This window comes from Panthera leo, chromosome C1, assembly GCF_018350215.1.
Source record: "Panthera leo isolate Ple1 chromosome C1, P.leo_Ple1_pat1.1, whole genome shotgun sequence".
NCBI classification, from domain to species: Eukaryota; Metazoa; Chordata; class Mammalia; order Carnivora; family Felidae; genus Panthera; species Panthera leo.
This window is the reverse complement of record NC_056686.1, coordinates 1,328,621-1,352,654: the sequence shown is the minus strand read 5'-3', so window position 1 is coordinate 1,352,654 and position 24,034 is coordinate 1,328,621. Positions and strand designations below refer to the sequence as shown.

General features: G+C 60.4%; 3 protein-coding genes and 1 long non-coding RNA gene across 10 annotated transcripts in view; 2 read left to right on the top strand and 2 right to left on the bottom strand.

Moving 5' to 3' along the window:
- MMEL1 (membrane metalloendopeptidase like 1) overlaps positions 1 to 978 on the top strand; it is a 31,823-nt gene extending 30,845 nt beyond the window's left edge. For all 3 annotated transcript variants that reach the window (XM_042951379.1, XM_042951380.1, XM_042951377.1), the window contains 2 exons: positions 396 to 472; positions 574 to 978. In XM_042951379.1, coding sequence (XP_042807313.1) covers positions 396 to 472; positions 574 to 673 — 177 coding nt within the window. In that variant the 3' untranslated portion in view covers positions 674 to 978. The remainder of the gene's footprint in view (positions 1 to 395; positions 473 to 573) is intronic.
- A 1,029-nt stretch (positions 979 to 2,007) lies between these two features.
- PRXL2B (peroxiredoxin like 2B) lies at positions 2,008 to 4,867 on the bottom strand. Of its 2 annotated transcripts, XM_042951872.1 has the most exons (7): positions 4,747 to 4,867; positions 4,354 to 4,558; positions 3,734 to 3,785; positions 3,178 to 3,241; positions 3,018 to 3,093; positions 2,619 to 2,737; positions 2,008 to 2,179 (listed from the first exon to the last, which is right to left on the bottom strand). In XM_042951872.1, exons 1-7 carry the CDS (start codon positions 4,807 to 4,809, stop codon positions 2,153 to 2,155), a joined length of 606 nt encoding a protein of 201 aa, XP_042807806.1. In that variant the 5' UTR covers positions 4,810 to 4,867; the 3' UTR covers positions 2,008 to 2,152. The 2 variants fall into 2 exon arrangements, with proteins under 2 accessions (XP_042807806.1, XP_042807807.1); XM_042951873.1 differs by lacking the exon at positions 2,008 to 2,179 and having other exon boundaries at positions 2,705 to 2,775.
- Positions 4,868 to 5,305: 438 nt separating this feature from the next.
- On the top strand, positions 5,306 to 10,077 carry LOC122227536. Its single transcript, XR_006206103.1, has 3 exons — positions 5,306 to 5,370; positions 5,736 to 5,954; positions 9,295 to 10,077. It is a non-coding gene; the product is annotated as an uncharacterized LOC122227536 (long non-coding RNA).
- Positions 10,078 to 13,746: 3,669 nt separating this feature from the next.
- TNFRSF14 (TNF receptor superfamily member 14) lies at positions 13,747 to 19,271 on the bottom strand. 4 transcript variants are annotated; one of them, XM_042952538.1, is made up of 8 exons: positions 19,179 to 19,271; positions 18,340 to 18,448; positions 17,846 to 17,971; positions 16,557 to 16,712; positions 16,317 to 16,407; positions 15,358 to 15,536; positions 14,644 to 14,672; positions 14,236 to 14,416 (listed from the first exon to the last, which is right to left on the bottom strand). In XM_042952538.1, exons 1-8 carry the CDS (start codon positions 19,185 to 19,187, stop codon positions 14,321 to 14,323), a joined length of 795 nt encoding a protein of 264 aa, XP_042808472.1. In that variant the 5' UTR covers positions 19,188 to 19,271; the 3' UTR covers positions 14,236 to 14,320. The 4 variants fall into 4 exon arrangements, with proteins under 4 accessions (XP_042808471.1, XP_042808472.1, XP_042808474.1 ...); XM_042952537.1 differs by lacking the exon at positions 15,358 to 15,536 and having other exon boundaries at positions 13,747 to 14,416; XM_042952540.1 differs by lacking the exons at positions 14,236 to 14,416; positions 14,644 to 14,672 and having other exon boundaries at positions 15,411 to 15,700.
- Positions 19,272 to 24,034: the final 4,763 nt, after the last annotated feature.

Genomic DNA, 24,034 nt, shown 5'->3' with positions numbered 1-24,034 from the left:
CCGGTCGCCCACCACGTTTTTGGAAGGCCTCCACTGAGGGGCACTTCCAGGGCCACGCTGAGAGGGCAGGCCGGGCAGAAGCAGACTTGCCAGCCTGGAAGGCTTCCTGGAGGAAAAGGAAGCAGAGGGTTGGAGCTGGGGGGCTTCAGGTGTAGCTGGGCCAGTTGGGGAGAGGAGGCTGGCTTCCCTCCCCCACCCAAGAAGGGACAGCCTGGGACGGGACAGGCGGGACTCCCTGGTGCCTAGAAAGAAGTGAGAGCACACGCGTGTCCCTGCCCCCCTAGGCCCGCCCCACCCCCGCCTGGATGCCCTCAGGGCCCCCCTGATTCCTGCGTCCCATCCCCCCAGGCCCGCCCCTCCCCCCTTCCACAGCCACGCCCCTCACGCCCCCACAGGTGTGGTGCGGGTCTTACCGGCCTGAGTTCGCCGCGCAGTCTCTCAAGACCGACGTCCACAGCCCCCTGAAGTACAGGCGAGTAGCCCCCTGCATCCGTGCGCGCAACCCCCATCCCGCCCCCCAGCGCCCACCCCCGGGGCCCAGGCCAGCTGGCTCAGGCCCCTGGCCGCCCGCAGGGTGCTGGGCTCGCTGCAGAACCTGGCGGCTTTCGCGGACGCCTTCCACTGTGCCCGGGGCACCCCCATGCACCCGCGGGAGCGATGCCGCGTCTGGTAGCCCTCGCCAGCCGCACTGTGGCCACGCCCACCCGCCGCGGGAGGCCAGGCGGCCCTCGCACGTGCAGCTGGAGCCGCGGGCAAGGCCAACGCGCACACGCGGCCCGCCCCGCGCGGGGCCCGGAGCGCAGCCGCGGCCCCAGCACCCAGGGCAAGCGGTGGCTGCCCGGCGCCCTCCGTGCCTGCGGTGAGGGGCACGGTGCCCCAGCCCTGTAGACGCGTTTACCTGTCTGCACCCTCCCCAAACATCCCAGTCAGCTGTCCATGAGCTTCAGACTTGAGCTAAGTAAACGCTTCAAAGAAGAAGCCATCTGCCTTGTCTGTTGGGGGGGGGGGGGGAGGGGGTGGCCGTGCCCCTGTCTGTACCTGCCGCTGACTGTTCGGGGACAGCATCTGGCTGGGCGCTGACTGCTGGTGGCCTTGGGCAAAACAGCAGCCAGACAGGGAAACAGCAGGGCACCCTGCAGAGGGAGGGCCACACCTGGTGAGCCCCCCGGGGTCTCTGTGCCAGGACGCCCCCAAATACTGGCCCTCAGGGACCACCGGTTCAGATGGGAGGAGGGGCCACTGACTCAGGAGCTGGCTGAGGTCAGGAGGTGGGTGGAGGGAACTGGGGAGCCATAGATCAGAATCTACGCTTCGGGTTTTATGTAACTAGAGGCCGGTGGCGGGGTTAAACCACAAAGGGACACTGTCACCTGCTCTGATGTTTTAAAGACCCCCAAGAGTAGTACCAAACGGGGCAGGGGGGAAGGTGGGAGGAAGTTGGGAGGCCAGCTAGGAGGCCACTGTGGTCATCCTGGCCAAGGCGAGGGGGGCGGGTAGAGGGGTGGTGCTGAGGTCATCTGAACGCATCCAGACCAAAGAGCCCCAGGCACAGTGGGCAGGGGCAGGGTTCCGCTCTGGACACTAGGTTCCAGGTGCCTGTCACATCCCCCCAAGGAATGGTGTGGGGGGGTTGGGGGCGTGGCAGAGCTGGATGAACCAGCTGGGCCAGGCCAGCCACCCCAGTCGGGTGCAAATGATAGATCTCATCGGAGAAGGTCCTTCCAGCCGACTAGCCCCCTCCCTAAGCCTCACTGTCCACCGTGCCCAGCAGCTGCGGGGCAACATCTCCCTGGACACCCACCCAGTATGAGCTCTGACCTGACCATATCCTCATCTCCCGCACCCTGCGCGGTCCTCCGACCCCTGGCCCTCCTGTGCCAAAGGCCTGAGGCCCTCGGGGAGGCTGCAGGGCCATTTCCTCCCCTCTGCCGGCCCCTCCCAAGGAAGCCTGCAGGCCCACGTCCCCTGCGAGGACGACGGGATCAGAGCCAATGAAGATAAACTCCGCCCAGAAACGAGTTTAATGCTCATTGTCACAGAGGCCCAGGCAGAGTTTGGTGCCCCGGTCCAGAGATTCCAGAAAGATTCTTCACATCCAGCTCCCAGTGTTCAAGGCAGCAGACGCCTCCCAGGCCCTCGGAGGCCTTGGTCTTCACTTTGTGCACGCCCCCTCAGCACACTGTGGACACAGCAGGGTCCCCGTCAGGCCAGCCGCACTCCCCAGAGTCCAAAGCAGCTGGTCCCACCCACCAGCAGTCTGGGGCCCAAGTGCTAGAAAATCCCCTCTATTCGGGACACAGGAGGTCAGCCACCAGGACCACACTAACACTGGCTGTGGGCAAACTGCGACCCTCCCCAGGCTGAGAGGACGGGCAGCCCCCTGCCCTCTGGGGAGAGCCCTGCTGTGCCAGGCTGTCTGGCCACCCTTGCCCCTGGTTCCCCATTGTCCTCAGCCTGCTTCCCCCTGCACAGTGGGGTGACAGTGACATCCCGGGCTGCCATGAGCTCAGAAGTACGTCAACCCTGCAGGTGCAGCCTGGCACCTGGTCGTACCCAGCACTCAACCCAGGGGAGCTGCTGACCTTAGCGGGCGGCGTGCTCCCCAGGCCCAAGCTCACCTGGGGCGCCTCGCTGGCACAGCCCTCCGCGGGGATGCCCAGGGCCTGCAAGATGCTCTCCCGGGGGACATAGTCTCCCGGAGACTTCTGGACGAAGTGCAGCAACACTCTGTCACCACCTACAGCGGTGGGGAGGCGGTCAGGATGCCCCTGCGTGCTGGGAGGAGGGAGACACCCCTCGCTGTCCGAGACTCCACCTGGTTACCCTGACAAGGGAGCTGTCCTGGCCGCAGCCCACCCAGCACAGAGAAGACTTGACAAGGTCAGGAAGCCAGAGGAAGGGAGGCAGAGAGGGTCAGGACATGCCACCAAGTTCAGCCAGATCTTCCCAGCCCAGGATGTGACCTCGGCCCCCCATGCAACCAGGCATCGGCCTCTGACACCCCTTTCCCAACCTACCTTTGGTGACCACCAGGAGCCCTCCGCTCTGCAGCAAGTCTCCGGACAGGTTCCCCTGGATGCCAGCAGCTTTGGCCTGGAAGGAGGGAGGCAGGTCCGGGTCAGCCCTACAGGGAAGCCCCACCACCTCAAGTCCCACCCTTCCTTGGCCATCACAAACCTTGAGGGCCACATCGCGCACGGGCTTCCCCAGGGCGGCCGGCAGGATGCTCAGGCTGTTGTACCTGTGAAGACACAGCTGGCTAGTCCGGCCCCCGGCTCTTCGGCGAAGACTTGCCCAGCAATTCTATCCCCAGTCTCTACAAGACACACCCACCAGATTCTCACAAGCATCTCACCAGGGACTCAGGGCGGGGGGGGGGGGGGGGGGGGGGGGCATGGGGCAGCCAGCCTGGGGGCCGGTAGGCCTGGGGCCCCGCAGAAGATTTGGGGAGTGTGGGCTGGCCCCCCCGGCTGGGTAAGCCCAGAGATCTGAGTCAACTGGGCACCACTAGTCAGGCCAGGCAGCCAGCCTACGACACAGGCACCCGAGGTGGCCGGAAAGGGGGTAGATCTTGGGTGAGAGGCCTAACCAACAGCCGTAACGGACACCCAGCACCCAAGAGAGAGTCCTTAGAAGGACCGACCGGGCAGTGGATGCCCCCAGAGCCTCATGCCCAGGAAGAGGGCAGCAAGGGGAAGAGGAATGAGAAGAGGCGGCTGCCCCGCCCGCTCACCGCTTGAAGCCCAGCTCCTTGTAGAAGCGCTTGCTCTCATCCAGGTAGAGCTCTGGAAAGCAGACGCCACAGGTGTGCACTCACCCCCCACCCCCCCGGCTCACCTGGCTGCATCCAGCCCCCCGCTCCCCTGGCTTGCCCACCCAGGACATAGGAGCAGAGGACTGAGTGTCCCCACTGTTAGCGGAGGGGCAGAGGCCCAGAGGTGGCAGAAAAGGGAGGCACGGGGCTCGCCTGGACTCTGCCACCGGGCCCAGGGCTCTGGGAGAGCATATCCTGAGTGCCAGGGAGAGGGGTCTAGCAGGGTGGGCTCCTGTCCCAGCCGTACTCCTTCAGGCTCCTGGGAAGGTGGGGTCTTGCTGCCACCCAGTAGAGACCCTCGGGGATTCGAGGCCAGCATCACCGCTGGGCCCTGCCTCTTTCCAAGGTGGGAGGGACATCGTGCCTGGGGGACACAGGTAGGGGCAACAGGTGGAGAGCCCCGGAGACATGACTGGAGCTCCAGGATACAGAAGGGTCAGGCCTGGGCAAGGAGGGGATGGCCACTGCCCTGAGCTTGGGAAGGGTCTCAAGGTAGCTGGTGGGGCTACAGTGGGAGGAGGGGAGGGGAGCACAAGCACCTCCCGCGAAGTAGCCGCCTTCCAGGAACTCCTGCAGGCCCAGGGCCTCGGGCCCCACGCCCACCAGACGCACGCCGTGCTGGTCCAGTAGCCCCCTGAGGCTGCTGAGGTCCCGGGCTATCCAGCGACACACCGAGCAGCCGAAGCGCCGCAGGCCAGCCACCACGCACGCCTGCTCCAGCCACAGACTCCGCAGCTCCACTGCCTGCGCGGGGCGGGCGAGGGGCGCCGATGGACCACCTCCCACGCGCGTCCGTGCCCCCAGCCCCGCACCGCGCAAGCCCGGACTGCGCCCCCAGCCCCACGACCCGAAGCCCGCCGCGCATGCCACTGCCAGGGCGCCTGGGCTGGTGCCAGGGGCCCACCCACCGCCCTGCGCTCGTCCGGCCTCACCTCCCCGGTCACCGCATGCTTCAGGACACACGCGCCCACGCGGGCAAGGTCCACCGCGCTCATGTCCACTTGCCACCGTGCTCTTCGGCTGCGCGCCCAGCTCGCAGCCGGCTTGGCCACGCCCCGCCCGTGTCCCGCCCCCCTGCGGCTTCTCGTCCAGGCCGCGCCCCCAGGTCACCTCTCCGCTGCCGGCCCCTCCCCCAGACGCCCGCTCCTCTGCCGGCCCCGCCCCCAGGCGCCCGCTCCTCTGCCGGCCCCGCCCCCAGGCCGCCTCTCCTCTGCTGGCCCCGCCCCCAGACGCCAGCTCCTCTGCCGGCCCCGCCCCCAGGCGCCCGCTCCTCTGCCGGCCCCGCCCCCAGGCCGCCTCTCCTCTGCCGGCCCCGCCCCCAGGCCGCCTCTCCGCTGCCGCCCACAGCAGCGGCCCGGGCGGCGCTCTGTCACTTGTTTTGCATATGCATAAGCCTGTCGGCCAATGGCGTCGCTGCGCTGGCTGCCGGAGAAACTGGGCGGTTGGGCAGCGGCCACGTGGTGCGCCTGCGCACAGCGCTGCCCCACGTGGGGGCGGGCTCCGTTTTGCCCCGCCAGGTGCAGAGCCGGAGAGCGACCGGAGTCCCCTGATCCTAGGTCCCGAGTTTGGGGTCCGGGGCGGGCGGGAAGGCGGGAGCGCGAGCGGGACAGCGGCTACCTAGTGCCCGGTTTGCAGGGCAGGGTTAAGGTGAATGCGGTGAGCACTCGAGTCCCGGCTCTGGGGGGACTCCTATAGGCAGAGGAGCCCAAGGGCTTAGCATTTACCCTTATCTTATTTCAGGTTTAAAATCCACGCGAATGCTTCGCTTTCTCAATTAGATATCTGCGTTGGCTTTAATCATAATGCTGGTAATTTCTTAAAGCAAAATCTTCTTTTAGCCCCCACACTGGGTAAAATAGACCTGAAAGAAGTAAGAGCAGTTTACTACGTGCTTTGCGACTTTGTTTATTGCTCACCACAGTCTTGTGGCACCTGTGATCACCCGGTTTTACCGCTAAAGGCCCGAGACATTGGCGTGAGAAATGAAGCCAAGACTTAACCCGGATAATGGGACACGCAGATCTGTCTGGGCCACAGCCCTCAGCCTCACTCCCCAGGTCCCACGGAGAGCCCCTGGACCAGGCTGGAGACGTCGGAGTCTCCCAGGTTTGGGAGAGTCATTTAAGGCGTTAAACGTGTGGTAGGTGGTGTTCATCATCCTGTAGACTGTTTTGTTTAGTAAGCAATCAGGTAATTGGTAAGAGGCACTTTTACGGCAACAGAAAATAGAGTAATGGTTAGAGCAAATTATAAACCCGGTGTCTGAGTCTTGCGTGCTGCCAGTGAGATTTGCAGATGTCAAGCTTGGAGTGGGAACAGGCAGGAATCAGATGGATTTGTCTGGTTTGTAACCCAAATGCCTCTGGAGGTCCTTGTGAATGGTCCGCCGAGCAACGGGCACAAAGATTGTATGTGAGCCTCATGGCAGTTTCTGTGAAGTTTCCCTCAAGGTGTCCAGCTTTGGCAAACAACAGACACTTAAAGGCAGCCAGAAGTAGAGTTTAACGTCTGCAAAGATGTGTTACTGAAACATAATTTTTCTCTCCCAAATCACCCTTATTTCCAGAGATAGCCAAATCAAGACTAATTTGTTTGTAGACCGAGTCCAATTTTAGCAAACTTGGCCTAATTATTGACATAAGCTCAGCAAGAAGAGCAGATTGATAATATAAATCTTTTAAAATTTGCTGTGCTGGAACTTTTTATAGGAAATCTCAGCTGAACTTCCGGTAACCTCTCAAGGCCGAAGCCAAGCCAAATACTTACTATCAGACAGGCCTGCAACACCTGTAGATTTGGGTAGATTCGTCTTCTCGAGGTCCCCAAGATCTCCTGAGGTTCCGGCACCTGCCAGGAAGTGACCTTCTTTGCTCACCCGGTGAGGCTGCTGGGAACTCCGAGCAAAGTGTCAGGCCAGCATTTCCGTGTTTCGTGAAGTCACCCTCAATTCCTTTAAGCTGTTTGGTCATATCTGAGTCTATGCGTCTCTCTCTGAAATAGGACTTTCCAGTTGCATTTGTTTAAAAAGTCCAAGAGGACTTTTATCATAAAGATATAAGTCTCTTTGAAGATGAAACTCATTTGGTAAATTGCAAAAGACAAATGCAGTTGACAAGGGAATTCAGTTATTTCTGCAACGTAACATTTCACCAATTAGAATGTTAAGGGATGACCGTATTATCAACACAAATTAAAACGGCAGGAATTTTATATAGTATATTTGAAGTTCTAGCACTTACCCAGGCAATACAACCTAAGATTTATCATTATTTGTTTGACAGGGCTTTCCAAGTAACTTAACATACCAAATAAACAAGCCTAATTGGTCAAAAGGACTTCATTTACAATTTAAATCTTGGGGAAGTTTGTTAAAAACTTCAGAAAATTATAAAGCACGTGCCTAGATAGGATTACAGATCATTATAAAACTTAAAACTTTATTTATTTATTTAACCAAGGTGGCAATAAGAGATTCCAAAGGCAAATATGTAGGGTTGGATAGTGGTTAGCAAAACTCAGCTCCTTTAATATTGATGAGTTTTAGTTCTTAAGTAACCAAAGACTCAATAAAGACAGAGCATAAAAACCTTGATTTTCCAGGGAGACAAAAGAGAAAAAAACCCTTGGGCGCCTGGGTGTCTCAGTCAGTTAAGCGTCCGACTTCAGCTCAGGTCATGATCTCACGGTTCGTGAGTTCAAACCCCGCGTCGGGCTCTGTGCTGACAGCTCGGAGCCTGGAGCCTGCTTCGGATTCTGTGTCTCCCTCTCTCTCTGCCCCTCCCCCGCTCACGCTCTGTCTCTCTCTCAAAAATAAAAATTAAAACATCTTAATAAATAAAAATAAGAGAGAAAAAAATCCTTTTATTACATTTTTTAAATCAAGAGCAGACCAACAATCCAAGAAAACTTTGTCTTTAAACCGAGAGAAAAGCAGAATTTTAATCTTATACTGGTGTACTTTTATTTTTTTTAATATTTATTTATTTTGAGAGAGAGAGGGAGAGAGCTCAAGTGCGGGAGGGGCAGAGAGAGAGGGAGAGAGAGAGAGTCCCAAGCAGGCTCCACAGGCTGTCAGCACAGAGCCCGACCACGTGGGGCTCAATCCCTGAGCTGTGAGATCATGACCTGAGCGGAAATCAAGAGTTGGGCGCTTAACCGAGTGAGCCACCCAGGCGCCCCCCTACCAGTATCCTTTTCAAATATATTTAGGGAAGGGGCGCCTGGGTGGCTCAGTCGGTTAAGCGTCCGACTTCGGCTCAGGTCACGATCTCGCGGTCCGCGGGTTCGAGCCCCGCGTCGGGCTCTGGGCTGATGGCTCAGAGCCTGGATCCTGCTTCCGATTCGATTCTGTGTCTCCCTCTCTCTCTGCCCCTCCCCCGTTCATACTGTGTCTCTCTCTGTCTGAAAAATAAACGTTAAAAATAAATAAATAAATAAAAATAAAATATATTTAGGGGCAAAATTAACCGTCATTTCAAGGAATCCCTTTGCCAACAATTTGCAACAGAGAGAACACGAGCTTATATGACCTTCGGTAAACCTAGGTAGAAAAATGTTCATATTTATGTTGATGACTCTAAAGACATGTCTGTCATAATTGAGCCAACAAATTAGTGTAAATGCCAAATGCGTGCCAAATGCGTTCCACCTGTGTGTCACCCGCTGCCGATTTTTCCCTGGGGCTCCCGTAAAGGGGGTGCCCTTCGCTCCTGGACACTGAGGAGGAGGGGCCGGTGGCCCCCGAGGCACCCAGCATGGTACAGGAGCCAGCTGTGCAGGCCGCACCCAAGGAGGTGCACAGACAGGAGGAGGGGGAGGGGAAGGGGGAAGAGGTGGGGTGCAGGAATGCTGGAAGCTGAAAAAAGCCCAGAGGACAGAGAAAGAGGCCTCCCGGTCCCCAAGCCTGTCAGCTCGGACATATGAGCGGATGCAGATTATTTTTTCGTCCACGAGCAAGTGGAAATGGGCAGTCGTGCCGGACCAGAGAAGACGGGGAGCTTCCCTGAAACAAAAGGAGTTTCGGCAGCTGCTTGGGAATTTTCCATAAAGTCCCTGTCCCTGGATAGACTAACCAGAGCCAATTGGCTCCAGTTATCACCCTCAATAACCCCGGGAATGAAGGAGGGAGAGGCCCCCACACACAGCTAGAATACCCCGAGTCTGTCAGGAGGAACAGTGAGAGTGTCAGAGTCCCTTTCGTTAGGGATGGCCTGTGCTTCCTCTAGCAACGTGGGTTTTTTCAGACGAGGCCTGTTTAGACAACCATCCAGTATATCAGGAGGGAGTTCATCAGCCTGGTTAGTGGCCAAACACGTTCTGCAAGAGGCCCTTCGATCAGGGTTGTGATTTAGGGCCATGCAGGGCTGGACACAGGGTGCCTCAGACCATGTGCCCTGTTTCCTGCAGAAGAGATCTAACTGATAAGTCGTACTGAAGCTTTAAAAGTCCCATTAATGGGCTATTTTTTCTTGTCTCCTCAGGAGGACTGAGGCCGTGCAGTTTGACAGAAGACCTTTTTTGAATCTTGCAATCTGAATTGATTCCAGTGGATTAAAAGGCATCCCAAGGGAGAGACCTTGGGGACCGAGGAAGAAGCCTAGAGGTTCATTACCAAGAATCCCCCGTGGCCCGACTCCCGGGTGGCGTCTCGTGCGGAATATGTTACAGGTTCCCGGTGTCAAAGCGACCGGAGGGGTCCCTCAAACAAAATCACTATGATCACCGGGCAGCTGAAAAGGCCCCCCTTTCCCCGACGCATTCTAGACTGCAAAATGGGTGTCTGCACATGGACCAGAGCACTGAGCTGCGCCTTGCCATGAAGGCCGTGCCATTTTCCACCCATGGCAGACACCAGAAGAGCTTTATAAGGGGAAATTATCCAATTTTGTAATTTCAGTAGTCAGTAGGGGACACTGATGAAAAAGTAGTAAAGAGAGAAATCCATCACAGTGTGAGCAACATTCAAGCATATGTAGACTTTTACAGCTAACTTCTCTAGGAAGCCATCCCCAGTGGGGCTTTGATTCAATCGAGTGCTAGTTTCGGCCCACCCTGAGCCTAAGTCTTGCAGCCAGAAGCGGCTAGACCAGGGATGTGGAGGGGATCACATTAGACCAATGAGGAGGAAACTTCACGTGAGAGTCTTTAAGATCAGCAGCCATCCTGGGGGCTTAGGTGGCTGTCCTAACTCGCAAAAGACAACTGTATCTAAGAATAGGAATAAAGAGGGGCACCTGGGTGGGTCAGTTGGTTAAGCATCTGACCCTTGGTTTTGGCCAAGGTCATGATCTCACAGTTTGTGAGTTTGAACCCCGATTTCTCTCTCCCTCTCTACCCCTCCTGTCTCTCTCTTGCTCTCTTTCTCTTTCTCTCTCACAAGATAAACATTAAAAATAAAAATAAAAAATAGTAATAAAGAGAGGGCTTCGAGTTTCTGGGTCTTATTACCATTCCGGCCAGGGGACTAACTTCCAGCTTCCTCCTCCCTGTAGAGCAGCCATTGGCTAGAGGATTGCAGCCTGAGCAATTGACACGAAAGTGTCCCAATAAGAAGGAGTGAATGACTACATACTTTTTAATTACTGAGGGTTATGGATAGTGCAGTCTCTAAGGAATTTGGAAGCAAGGCTTTCAGGACCTTGAGGGGCTAGCTGCTGTTAAGATAAGGTTACTTTTAGCCTGTAATAAGACATAAACATTAAGGCACTAATGCAGCCATGAATTCCTCGAGGAAGGTCACCTTTGGCATGTTTCAGGTGTCTGTCAGTGGGCAGCAAGCTGTAAGGAGATTTTAATTTAAGCCACATTTCTCTTGCCTTTGTTTCCCTCATCAGCATAGGGTTAGTTTTTCTTGGTAGCTGTCTTATTCATTTAAAACATAATTGTTTTTCATTATTCGAGTTTCAATTCTGTTTTACAGGTTTGCATTGGACCCTTGTTGATTAGATCCTTTGTTAGCCTTAAACAATTACACTGCCAGTTACTTTACCAGCAAAAAAATGGTTTTATTTGGGAATAGCAGAGAATTGCAACCCAGGATGCAATTGCAGACAACAACGCAGAGGAAAGCCCGGAGGAGGTTCCTTCGTAGAGCACAGAGGGAGCTGGGATAGGCTGTTAACTTCACTGGAATAAGACAGAGCTTGAAGTGTAGTGGCTTCTCATTGGCTGGCCTGTGACAGTCTCTCATTGGCTGAGCTGTGAGAGGCTCTCATTGGTTAGCTTGTGACTGTTTCTCATTGGCTGGGCTGCTAGCCTATGACTGTTTCTCATTGGCTGGGCTGTGACTGTTCTCACTGGCTGAGCTGTGACAGTCTCTCATCGGCTGGACTGTTGCTGGGTAGTAGGAAGCTTTCCTTCCTCCCACTGAGGCAGTGAATAGTAGCATCCTCCTGCAAGGCCGGCCTTCTCCTGCGGGGTGCTGCCCGGGTCAAGGAGAGTTCTAGGATGTGACCACCAGGGCACTTGTCCACTGTCCGCCACACCTGGACCTGGAGTTCTGAAAGATGCGTGAAGACTGCCTGCGTGCCTGGTAAGACCTCCTGATCAGGGTCCGGGACGCCCACCGAGACCCGGACTGCTCTCCTGCCTCCTGGCCCCTGGGCAGGGGGAGCCCCATGGGTCACAGTGCCGGGTTCGGCAAGAAGCCCCCTCCCCTGGGCACCAGGACCCCTGCCCTCAGAACCCAGAGCTGCCTGATGAGAGCACACTGACCGAGGACATGGGGTTCAGTGTCCCTCCCCCACCCCCAGCACTGGAAACCAGCCCACATGGGGCTCCTTGTGCCCTGGAGGGAAGCATGGGGCCGGTGAAGAGCTACCCAGGAAGTGAGCCAAGGGTGGGGTGAGCCGTAGGGGAGGCTGCTGACCTAGGGGCCCTGAGGTCCATGGAAGAGAGCCGTCAGGGGAAGGGAAGGGCTCGGGACCCCGCCAGGGACTGAGAGAGCAGGGGGGCATGGACCCTGGTTCCCCAAGGTTGAGGTGCAGCTCCAACATCAGGGCTCCTTCAAGGAGATGCCTGCCTGTCCCCACCCCCCACCCCCAGTTCACCTGCAGAGAAAGGACCCACCAGGCCAGCAAGGCCCCAGCCTCCTGCTGGCCAGAGGGAAGGGAGCTGGTAGCAGAAAACAGCTCCTCCCGATGGACGCAGGGTTGCTGGCCTGAGTGGCCCTGCTCCACTCCCTCGAGACACTGGGCGGAGGCAGGAGCCGAGGGGATAGAGGTGGAGGCAGAGACAGACGCAGGGGTGAAGTGGTCACGGGGGTGGGGTTTGCAGAGGGGGAGCAGGCTCAGGCCTTCGGTGGGCAGCCACTGAGGGCTCAGGGCCGTGTGCTGCAGGAGAAGGGAGGGACGGGGGTGGGGGGCCTTGCGAGGGCTGGGAGGTGGGCCCGGCAGCCAGGACCTGGTGATGCTGTGTGTTGAGTCCCTCTGAGCAGGGACCAGCCTGTCCTAACCTGTCCCATGGCTTCCCTCTGGAAACCTCTAACTCGTTCAACCCCCAGACTGGCAAAGGGGGGGGCTGCTCTCAGCACAAAATAAACACATCAGTTAAAGAGCCCGTGAATGCCTGTATCCTCCTGTATTTCTGAGCTCCTGTCTGAGGCTCTGGGTTGGTGTCTGGGATCCTATGGGCATCTTCTCCATGGCAGTGTTTCTAGAAAAAACGGGGGGGGGGGGCGCCTGGGTGGCTCAGTCAGTTGAGCGACCGACTTCAGCTCAGGTCATGATCTCACGGTTTGTGAGTTCGAGCCTTAAGTCGGGCTCTGTGCTGACAGTTCAGAGCCTGGAGCCTGCTTCGGATTCTGTGTCTCCCTCTCTCTCTGCCCCTCCCCCGCTCATGCTCTGTCTCTGTCTCAGAAATAAATAAACATAAAAAAAAAAAAGGTGCCTAATAGAAAATAGAATCAGGGCAAAAAACATCCCGAAAGACAAAAGGCTAAAATGGCCCAGTGAGGGGTCGGAGCCGGTCCATTGCACGTGCTGTCTGTAACCATGTGTTCTGGGAGATGTTACCTCTTGAATTCTGTGGTGCTTTCGAAGGTTCTGACACACCCGTGATGTGCAAACGTCTCACTGGAGAGCTAGCGCCTCGCTAACGCTCTGGGTGGGATTTATAGTCTCCTTGGTGAGCTTGGCCGTCAGCCTGCACAGGTGAGCCCGAGGGCACCCCGGGCCTGGGGTGCTGGTCCAGAGGCACTGGGGGCTTCTGCTGATCCTTACTGCCCCATCTGGTGCCGTTTAGGTGCTGGGATGAGGCCCTGTGGCCTGGTGGCCCCGGTGGCCGCGGGCAGGCAGGAAAGTGACCTGAGAGGACTTGGAAGTAACCCCCAGGGGGACCTTCTGGGGGCGCTTTGGGCTGATGCACACTGAGTGGCCGCATCGAACGTTGTATGAAGGGAGGTTTCACGGTGAGCCTGTCACTCCCGAGGCCCTGGCTTGGGCCAGCCGTTCTAGGAGCAGCCTGGTGGTTTTGATGGAGAATGCTCTGGAAGCCGGCGTGTGGGTTGCTGAGCTCCTTGGATTCTCGGGAGACAGAGCAGGGGCTATGCATCAGAAACGAGTCAAACAGCGTCTTGTAAGACAAATCTGGGACAACGTGTGCCTCAAAATAATGACAGTCATGTATCAGAATCCGCTGTCGAAGTAGGAAGCACGGGCCACCGTAGGGCCCGCAGGGGAAGCGCTTCGTCCACGGATGCTAACTCACTAGTGCACGAGGGGGAGTCACATCCCCGACTGGAAACCCTCCCAATCACTTTTCAGGCAAAAATCGTCAGGGCGCTGGGGAGCTCAGTCGGATAAGCGTCTGACTTCGGCCCAGGTCACGATCTCACGGTTCGTGGGTTCGAGCCCCATGTTGGGCTCTGTGCTGACAGCTCAGAGCCTTCTTGGGATTCTCTCTCTCCCTCTCTCTATGTCCCTCCCCCACACTCGCTGACTCTCTCTCTCTCTCTCAAAAATAAATAACCGTTAAAAAAATTTTTAATAAAAAAAATCTTTTAAATCATCAGTGGATGAAAGTTTTGGGAGAAACAGGAGGTTTACATACTCTCAAAGCATCCTTCCAAAATATACTTTTTAAAGAGAAATTAAAAAGCAATTTTGTATTTGTTAAACAAACACCTCCAATTTAGAAATCACTTGCAAACGTGACAGTCACGTGTCGTGCCACATTCGTGGTCCCTCCAGTGTCGCCGCAGCTGTGAGGTAGGTGCGGGCAGGCCCATCCTGCAGACGAGCAAGCCGAGGCCCAGAGGGGCTGGGAGTGAGCGGGGCTTGGAGCCGAGAGTGGCGGTGTCCTCACAGGGCTGGGTCTACACGTGGACAGCACAGAGGTGGCAGGGAGGCGGGCCCCCGCGAAGTTGATGGGAGGCGTGTGAGGTCCCCGAGCCCCCTGAGCGGCGGCCGGTATCCCTCTGCTGCGTCGAGTCTGAGGGCCCACAGTCTGCCCTCGGGGGCCTGGCGGCTTCGAGCGGGCACAGCCCGAGATGTCTCAGACGTCCGCCTCCTAGAGCCGTCGATCGGTGGGCTGGTCCCTCCCGGGAAACACGGATGCCGTCTCCTCCAAAGCCACTGTGGTGACGTCCGGCGGGGCCTGCGGGACCTGGGTGGACACGGCACACCCTTCTGTGTCGCGATGGGGAATTTCCACACGAAGACCCGCCTGTACTGGGCCCCGCCCGTGGGCCTTGTGTTCGGGGTCTTCCTGGCTTTCTAAGGCGAGGAGGTGGCTTGGCCCGAAGGACCCAGGCCCCTCAGAGAACCGGGAGCCCCACCCACCCCGACGGCATCACCTCCAGTGGGTGGGGGCCGGGGAATGGTCCATAATACCTGTAAGAGTCTCCCCTTGGCGGGTCCCCCTGCAAAACAGAGACCCTGTGTCACATAGAGTCCACTCAGCATTGGGGGTTGGGGGGACCCAAGCTCCTGACTTCTCTCTGTGTGGCCTGCCCTGAGAGAAGGACCCTCTGGGAGACAGGCCGGACCTGTGCGGAGACAGTGCGGACTTGTCCGCCAGGGAACCCAGGACCCGTGACAACGTGGGGGCACTTCCTGCCTGAGCCTCCAGCTGCCACACCCTGTCCCTAACGCACCCCGATGTGACGGTCATCCAGGGAAAGGGAGTGGACACTTCACAGGGGAGGGTCCCCCGGGGAACAGGCGCCCCCGAGTCGGGTGAGAAAGAACACCGGCCACTGGGCGGCCCACTCAGAGCCCGGGACCCCGAGGCCTGCCTGCGGCCCGGGGACCCTGGGGTGAGGGCCCAGCACGGACTAGCTGACAGTAGCCTGAGAAGGTGGCTGACCTTCCCCGCTTGGACTCCTTGCCGAGCGCCCGCTCCCTGCTGGAGGCCAGAGCCGGGTCTGCGGGGCCGGGGCCCGGCCCAGATACAGCAGGGCAGATACGCGGGCAGGGACCGAGCGAGTGTGCGAACGATGTGAGGCCTCTCGGGGGGACCCAGCCCTGCCCACGGCTCCTGCTGACCTCCCCCCAACGCACCTGCTGGGGCCCTGAGCCCTGATGGGACCACACCCCCTTGCTTACCAGGTGACCGTCTGGTTTTCATCCTTTTCCTCAGTAGCCAGACGACTATGGGTATTATGCCACCAAGCAGAAGTACGGAAAAGGTCAAGCCCACAAAAAGAGAAAGGCTCCAGGAGGAGCACTTGACATCGGAGCTGCTGGTCCCAGCATTTAAAAGGCTCTGAAAAGGGCCGTTGCACCTAGGAGACAGCAGTGTGGGGGCCTGATGCTCACTCGACCTGGGGGTGGGGGGTGTCCCCGAGGCGCCGCCAGGCTCCGCGAGGTGGAGGCAACCGCCCCGTGGCCAGGCGCTCGGCGGCTCTGGGTGTGAACTCGGGTCCCTCTGCCTTTCCAGGCCTCGCTGCTACGGGAAAACGGGTCGGGGGAGAGGGCCGGGGAGAGGCAGCAAGACAGAGAGGCACGGGGTTGGAGGAGACAGGGCAGAGAGAGCCCTGGTCAGGGGGGCACGACCCTTAGAGCCGGCATGGCAGACAGACGGACAGACCCGAGGGAGGCAGGATGTCGCCCGCCAGCAGCCACATCTGGTCACCCCAGGCCCCCCGCCCCCCTCCACCCAGGGACACTGTGAGGGCCCAGGTTAGCTCCGGGCTCCGGGGATGGTCGCAGGAAGAATGGAGCCCTCACTTTGAGAACCTCCCTGACTCCAGACTCGCTGGGAGCCCCATGGCCCTGATATCTGGGGACTCTCCAGAACCACAGGGGACTGGGAGTCTGGCGGCAGCATCCCTCCAGACCTGCCCCAGGGAAGAAGGTCCGTCCTTGGCCTCCAGGAAGCTCGCATCTACTGACTTTCAGTTCTCGGCTAATGTGATGGGGTGTGTGAGCCCCAGAGTCCAGGCAGGGGCTCTCCCGGAGGCTGGCGCACGATAGGGAACAGCAGGGTGGGGCCTCATCTGCCAGGGGAGCTGGAGGAGCCCCTCCCAGGGACGCCGGGCTGAGACCACCCTGGGATCATCTACCTGGTCCAGGGCTGGCACTCCTCCAGGGTCCCACTGGGCGAGAAGGTCTCTGGAGGGCAGTCCTCACACACCCTGTCCTGCCACTCGGTGCCTGAGAAATGGCAGGGCCAGGCAGAGAGGATGCAGGGGATCAGGCCAGCGGGGCAGCTGGGCTCCCCCCACCCTGGGCTTGGGTCTGGGGTCCACCTCTTAGAGGGTGCTGGGGACCAGGAGGCCGGCCGCCCGCAGTCTGCCGCTCACCTCTCTGCTGTACCCTCTGGCCAGGTCTGCAGGCGGTGTGGGGACGGCACTCGGCACAGTCGTCCCCCGACTCACTAACGCAGAAGTGGCCCTGGTCACAGACGCACACGGTGTTCTCTGTTCTGGAGCACTGTCGCCTGGTCACCAGGCCCATGGCTGGGACCCAAGAGAAGGAGCTAAGAGCAGCTGCCGCGGGCAGTGCTGAGCACCCAGTCCCAGGAGGAGGCCAAGCAGAGGCCCGGACAGCACCGCGGGCCTGAGGGCTCCCGCCTGGGGACAGGTTGGCGACAGGCCCCCAGCCCAGCGGTGCAGCCTGGTGCGTGTGTCTGGGGCCAGCTCTGCTCCCGCCAGAGGTCCCGCCAGGCGCACTCCCCGCCCAGCCCGAACCCAGCACCTGCCGGGGAGCCTGCCTGGTGGGGAAACGGAGATTGGCGGCAGCAGGCGCACACAGGAAGTAGGAACCACAGTCAGCCACCGGCCCCGGCCCCGGGGCAGTCCCAGGAAGCAGGACCCGGCCCGCAACACCCACACCTGAAGACCCCGCCCCTCAGGCAGTCTATCAGGCTAGTCAGATGGCAGCGACAGACCAGTGAGAGCCCCCTCCCCCAGCTGGCAGTGGGGGGGAGGGGGGCGGGGATAGCGCTGGGCCTGGGCTCACCCCTGCACCCCTGCTGAGGGGCAGCCTCTGTGCCTCTGCACCCCAACCTCAGCCCCATAAGACAGGTGTTTTGTTCAGCGGCATCGCAGGATCTGTGGGTGAGCCCGAGGCTCCCAGCCCCTGACCCCACCTGGCTGGACCCAAATGCATTCCAGCCTCCACCTGTGCCCCTGTCTTCCCTCCTGGGGTCCCTCCACCCCAGACCACCTGGCAGGAAGAAGGTGAGGGTCAGAGCGCTGAGCCGCGAGTAGGGCCCGCCGCGGCGTGGTGTGGAGGCTGGGGGGGCTGCGGGTGGGCGAGGTCCAGACCCTCAGGACCCGTGCGCGGGGCAAGCAGTACGGGACCCTGGGGCTCCATCAGGGCTGGCCTCAGGCTCAGGTGTCCATGTGACCGACGCGGTCCCTGAGCTCTGGAGGGCCTGGCTAACGGGGTTACAAAGGCACTGACCCCACTCCGGGGAGAGACAGGGGTGGACAGAGGCCCAAGGCTCCCTGAAGGATGTGCCTGCAGACCTCTGCCCCGGAGGCAGACCGGCCTGGCCCAGCACCTGGTCCGGTGACGTGGGCACGCCCCCCACGGCGGGATATGGGACGGGACAGAGGCGGGTAGCGGTTGGGGCCAGTGTTCTTACCTGGGTCACACACACGGCACTGAAGACACTCGCTCAGGCCATTGAGGTGGGCCGTGTAGGTCCCCGGGTCGCAGGGGACACACAGCGTGCCGGTCAGCTCCCCGCAGGCCTCCTGCACCCGGTAACCTGCACCCCAGAGGCTCTGTGTCACTGGGGCCTGGGGAGGGCCCTGCGGGGGCTCACGCGTCCTGCCACCCGGAGGCCCCCAGCAGGTGTGACCACACCCCCAGGACCGAAGGGCACCCGAGCTGCTCCCCACGCCACACGGTGTCCTGCTGCCTCTCACCAGCGAGCCTGCTCGGGGGCGGGGAGGAATGCTCTGGAAGGAGGTGTGGGCATGGCCCAGCTCCTGGCCACGAATGGGCTGGCTGGGGCCCCCGGGCCCCATCCCTGTGCAGGAAGGGACCCCAGGGTCTCGGGAAGAAGAGTGGAAGAGGGGCTGAGGGGGCTTCACCCGCCCCTGCCTGTCTCCCTGCCCCCAGGCCTGCACGTACCTGGGCCGCACTTCGGGCAGCACTCGGCCCCTACCGGATACTCCTCCTCTTTGCAGGGGGCCGCGGCCAAGGAGCAGCGCAGGGGCCCCAGGAGGAGCAGGTACAGAGTCTGTGGAGACAGGGCACAGCTGGGGAGGCAAGGGGGGAGCTGCCAGGGCTGTCCCCGGGGCCCCGGGCTCACCCCCTGTGAAATGTGGGGGCAGCAGCCCTTGGGGAACCGCACGGACAGACCAGGGACTCCCTGAGGAGTCACAGGCCGCGCAGGGGGGGGGCAGGCGGCTCTGGGCAAGGGGTGGGGAGGAGGGCTATCTGGGGGGCTCCGGTTCCCGGGCTGACTCAGCCCACAGCCACGGGGGGCCCTCCTGAGGAGTAACTCCCCGGGGGGCTAGCCGCCAGCCGGGCCAAGTCCCGGATCCCGCCCTCTCTGCACAAACAAGGACTTTATCACCGGCACCGGGCTGTGGCCGGTGGGTGGGAGGAGTCCGTTGCTGGAATCCTGCTTTCCAGGAGCAGCGCCCTCTAGTGGGGGCGGGGGGTGCTGGCCCTGAGGCCCAGGAAAGGGTGGCGGGGGAAGGTGGTCAGAGGGGAACACTGGTCAGAGGGGAACACTGCTGCTCGGGGGGATGGCTTCCTGCCAGTCTCTTCACCAACCGCTGGTAGCAGGGGCCGAGTGCCGGGGCCTGAGTCAGCCCAAGAGCTAGGGCAGCTGGGGAACAAAAGCCTACAGGAGACAGGAAGTGGCTGTGGCCCAGGGCAGGTCCCCGGAGAGGGCTGGGACACACACACACACACACACACACACACACACGCACACACACGCACGGGCTCAGAGGACTCACCAGGCTCATGTCATCAGCCTCGGGTGCCCGGCTCCAGGGGGGCGGCCCCCAGCCTCAGAGAGGCTCTGTGCTCCCCCTCAGGACCCTTCATTCCCCAGCCGCGGCCCCAGGACCCCTGTCAGCAGATTCGACTTGCGCTCAGCCCAGCCCGGAACCAGCCCTTTCGAAAGTAAAAGAAAAGCTGTTGTGGGCCAATGAGGAGGCGTGTCGTTTCTTAGAACTTTCCTAACTGCCCCGGGGAGCAGGGACTGGAGCCCACAGTGGAGGCTGGAGTGGGGTGCAGGAGACGGGAGGTGACCAGGCTCGAGTGATGAGGTTTTTGGGGTGACAGTGGGGTTCGCGGCCAAGAAAGAATTCTTGAAGCCGTCTTTGGTGCATAAAAGGTGATTTTAGTAAAGACGGGGACCTGACCCCTGGGCAGGAAGAGCTGCCCCGGATTCAGGAGGAGACACTGGGCTCACAGCCAGCCCGGAGTCTGGAGTCAGGGGAGGTGAAGTCCAGGGGAAGTTTCCAGTGAGACTCACATGCTAAAGACTCCCCGGGTCCTGGAGGCCTGGCTGCTGTCAGGCTAAGGTTGTTTTCCCAGTGGGGATTTTGTTCCACCGGCCTAAGTATCTCTCCATGGGCTACAGGTTAGAAGGAAATTCAGTTCTATCTGCCGTTGTCCCCACATCACCATGGAGGGCGACGGAGACTCAGGTCCTGCAGGACTGTGACCTCTGTCGGCTAACCCTTTCCTGTGGCATTGGGCAGCCGGGAGTGTAAAGGAGTATCACACACATGCCACCTGGGGGCAGGGGGTGCGGCCTGTCAGCCCCCTCATCAAGAGCAGAAGTAGAGGGGAGGAGGGGAGGGGTGTGCAAAGGCCGGAGGCAGGGCCACAGGGGCAGAGCCTGGGTGCCTTCCTCCTGCCTGCGCGCTGAGCGCGCCCTAAGTTCCGGGTGGGCAAGTTCCCCCTGCCCCTCCCCGGTCCGTTAGCAGCCCCCCTTGAGTTTCCTACAAAGGTGGGTGTCCTCCCCCCCGCGTCTACCTGCCCTTCCTCCTCACTGCTCTGCCACCCAGGGAGCCAGCTCGCCCCTTCCCTGCAACACCAGCACCGAGGCCACAAAAGGAGTCTTCCTGGTTTCCTGTCCCCTGTCTCAGCTTCTGCTGAAGCAGGGTGACCGTCCACTCGGTCCCCTCCGTCCCCTCCGAAGGAACCCGTCTCCCACACAGGGCCCTGCAGGGCACATCCCCTCCTCCACCGGGGACTGGGGTTCCTGCTTTCCATGTGCGTATTTCTGAGCACAGCTCTGCAGAAGGGTGTCTCCCCAGACCGCTGGAGCCTGGGTGTAGGGGGGAGCCCCCTGAGTCTCCCGTGGGGATGAGAGAGGGAGGCCACGCTTTGCTTTCCCTGAGCCCACCCACTGTGTCCACACCTCACCTGTCCCTGGGAAGGGGCTGGGCTGATTCATTCTTGTTCCCATTTCACAGATAGATAGATGGGCTCGGAAAGCAACAGGTCTGGCCCAGGGTCTCTTGGTTTTCTTTCTTTTTTTTTAATATTAAAAAAAATTGTTTTAATGTTTATTTATTATTGAGAGAGAGAGAGACAGTGTGAGCAGAGGAGGGGCAGGGAGAGAGGGAGACACAGAATCCGAAGCAGGCTCCAGGCTCCGAGCCGTCAGCACAGAGCCCGACACGGGGCTCGAACTCACAGACCGCGAGATCGTGACCTGAGCTGAAGTCAGACGCTCAACCACCTCAGTCACCCAGGTGCCCCTCTTTCTTTTCTTTTTTAATTTATTTTTGAGGGAGACAGCGCGAGCAGAGGAGGGGCAGAGAGAGGGGAGACAGAGGATCGAAAGCGGGCTCTGTGCTTACAGCAGCGAGCCCATGCGGGGCTCGAACCCATGAACTGTGAGATCATGACCTAAGCCCAAGTCGGGCGCTCAACCAACAGAGCCACCCAGGCGCCCCGGGCCCAGGGTCTCTTGGGTGCACACCGTGCTGGGACCCAAACCCCAACTTCCCGTCCAGAAGGGGCCCCCCCCACCCTGGCTTCCCAGCATCATGGCTGCCCCTGAAGCCGGTGGACGTGTGGACAGCTTAGGGGTGGGGGACCACCGCATGCCCGGTGCCCTAAGAGGCCGGCGGGGGGCTGGTGCGAGGCACCCGGTGGTTAGCCCCCACCCCACCCCCGCTGGCGCCTCGAATGGGAAGTATCTTGGGGAGTCTCCCCCGGAGCCCCATGGCTCTCACATTGCTTCAGCCCGTGGTCATGTGACAGGCATGACAACTGACTTCCCTCGTCTCTGAGGCTGCAAATCAATGAGACCCATCCTGGCCCCGATGTCCAGCTCCACAGGCCCCGGGTAGGTCCCCATCGCCAGACCCAGGAACCACGCCCTCCACTGAGCTGATCGCTGGTCTTCCAGCCCAGACTGACCTTGGCACCAATGTCCCTGGGGTCACTATCTCTTCCATTTCTCAGGGGACACTGAGGAGGACAGCCTGGGTGCCGGGAAAGGAAGCGGGCAGGGGTGAAGTCACAGGGATGGGGTGGGGGCTGCCGCTGTCCTGTTGTCAAAAGCCTCCCAGCGCTCAGAAGCGGGGTCCACCTCTGATCACCATCCCCCAGGACGGCGTCCTCCAAGGCCGGGGTCGGGGGGTGTCAGGTGGGACCCAGGGGCTGGGGAGCCCCCGCGAGGCCCCCCGTGAGCACAGGCTCGGCTCGCAGCCCTGAGGGGCTGTTGGAGGGAGCCCCCACCCGGACAGTCACCACAGGTCCCCTAACTGTCACCGGGAGTGCGCCAGGACTGCTATATTTCTTCTTGGTTTCAACTCCATGATGATTTCAACTGGAAATCATCTTACAAAGAAATCACCGAACAGGTCGGGTCACACGTTGGCGTGTGACGTTTTAACGGACACTCCCCAGCCTCTGGGACCCAGGCCGGGCAGGGAGGGGAGGGCTGAGCACCGTGTCCTCACGGGAGCCGGTCGCAACAGGGTTAACTGGGTGCCACATGCCAGCCGAGGCTCCTGGTTCCAAAGGTGTGGAAGCGGAGAGGTTAGGCGGCCTGTCCAGGGCCACTGGGACACAGCGCGTCCGCGGCAGCGCTGTGCTCGAACCCCCAGCCTGACTCCACGTTGGGCCTCCGGGGTCTCCCGGCCGCCGCGGCCACCGCAGAGCCGGGCAGTGAGTCGGCAGGGAACTCAAGACGTCCGTCCTGCGTGCACCGGGCTGAACTACCTGGGCAAGGACGGCCCCAGAGACAGTCTAGACCTGCCCGTCCTTGTTCAGAGGCTAGGGGACGTGGCTGATGCTCGCGGGGCTTGCTGGCTCTCCCCCAGCGTGCCCAGGCCGACCCGACGCCCGTGGGAGGGAAGAGCCCATGTGGGCAGAGTCCCGGAGCAAGGCAGGAGGACGTGGTCCTGTGTGCCTCCGACCTTGGACCCCGCCTGTGCGTGACGGCCGGGCTCTGCAGGGGGCACGCTGACGCCCAAGCATGTGGAGAGGCTGGGACTCCAGGGGTGGCGGTGGGGGCCGCTCTCCTGCTCATCGCTCGGGAAAAGCCCCAGGCCTCAGTCACCGTTGTCAATTAAGCCCGGGCGCCAGGCGGCCCGCTGTTTTCTCCTTCTCCCTCAGCTGGCCAGCCGCCCCCCTGCTCTGTGGCCGCAGCACCAGGAGCCCTGGGGGGCGATGCAGAGGACACAGGAGAGGAGCCCCTGACCTCACATTCCTTCTTGTGAGCGTGCCTCTGGAATGTCTGCCTCCCTCACGGACCCCGTCCTCGCAGAACCAGCCCTGGCGTCTGGGGCTGCAGGTCTCCCCTGTCCCCTTTCTGCTCTCCCTGCCTGCAGCGCCCCCAGATGAATGCTCTCTTTCTGCAGTGGTGATCACGGTCCCCCAGGACAACCGGCCCTGCCCCTGAGGCCAGGTGGGGGCTTGGGAGGCCCCGGGAGACAGCCACCAGTACAGGCCATGTCCCCACACCGGAAGCCTGCTAGAGGGTACCTCCATGCTGCTATTCATGTGGGCGTGTACACCCTCCTGCCTGTAGGCCATCTGGGGGTTTCCAACGAAGGGGAAGGGGCACCCTCCACTCAGCCCTCATTTGCATCGGGAATGTTCTAGAATGTTCTAGGAACCCCAGCAGCACACAGGGGACTCAGAGCACGCTCAAGGTAGGGTCTGGGGGTGCTGGCAACCACTGTGCCTCCTGTCACACCCCCACTGACCTTCCAACTCCTGCCATGCTCCTCAGGATAGGGGTGGCTAAGGGTCCCACTGGCAGCCGCCAATGCCCTCATGGTCACTACCTAATTCCATTTCTAAGGGACCCTGGGGAGGAGATCCTGGGCAGCAGGAAGGACCAGGCAGGGGCACCTGATTCATCATTGAGGAGGTGAGACAGAAGGAGGAGGCTGTCACCTGCCGGGTGTGGCCCTCCCCTTCCTCAGTGCTAGGCACCCAGGAATCAGCATGTCTGTGGCTCCCACACCCCATCTTTCCTGGGAGATGAGGTGGAGCCCACCCCCCAGGCGTCTCCTCCCATAACCCCCTGAGACCTGGGGTCCTGGGACCCCCGCCCCTCCCCCGTCTCAGCCGGAGCCTGTGCCCAGAGACCCACAGGGCTCACGCCGGGTGCCTCACCCCGAGGGCCCTGCCCGGGCCAGGCTGCCTGTTCCCTCTGCATCACCGTGACCTCCCGGTCAGGACACTGCACAGGGACTCTGGGAATCCCCCAATCACATTTCCCCTTTCTTCTTGAGACAGAGATCTCCAGGGTCTCTGGAGGGTAGGAGAGAGGTGGTGTGAACCACCGTGCTTGAGCCAGACTCCAGAGAGGGGGAGGCGGGGGCATCCTGAC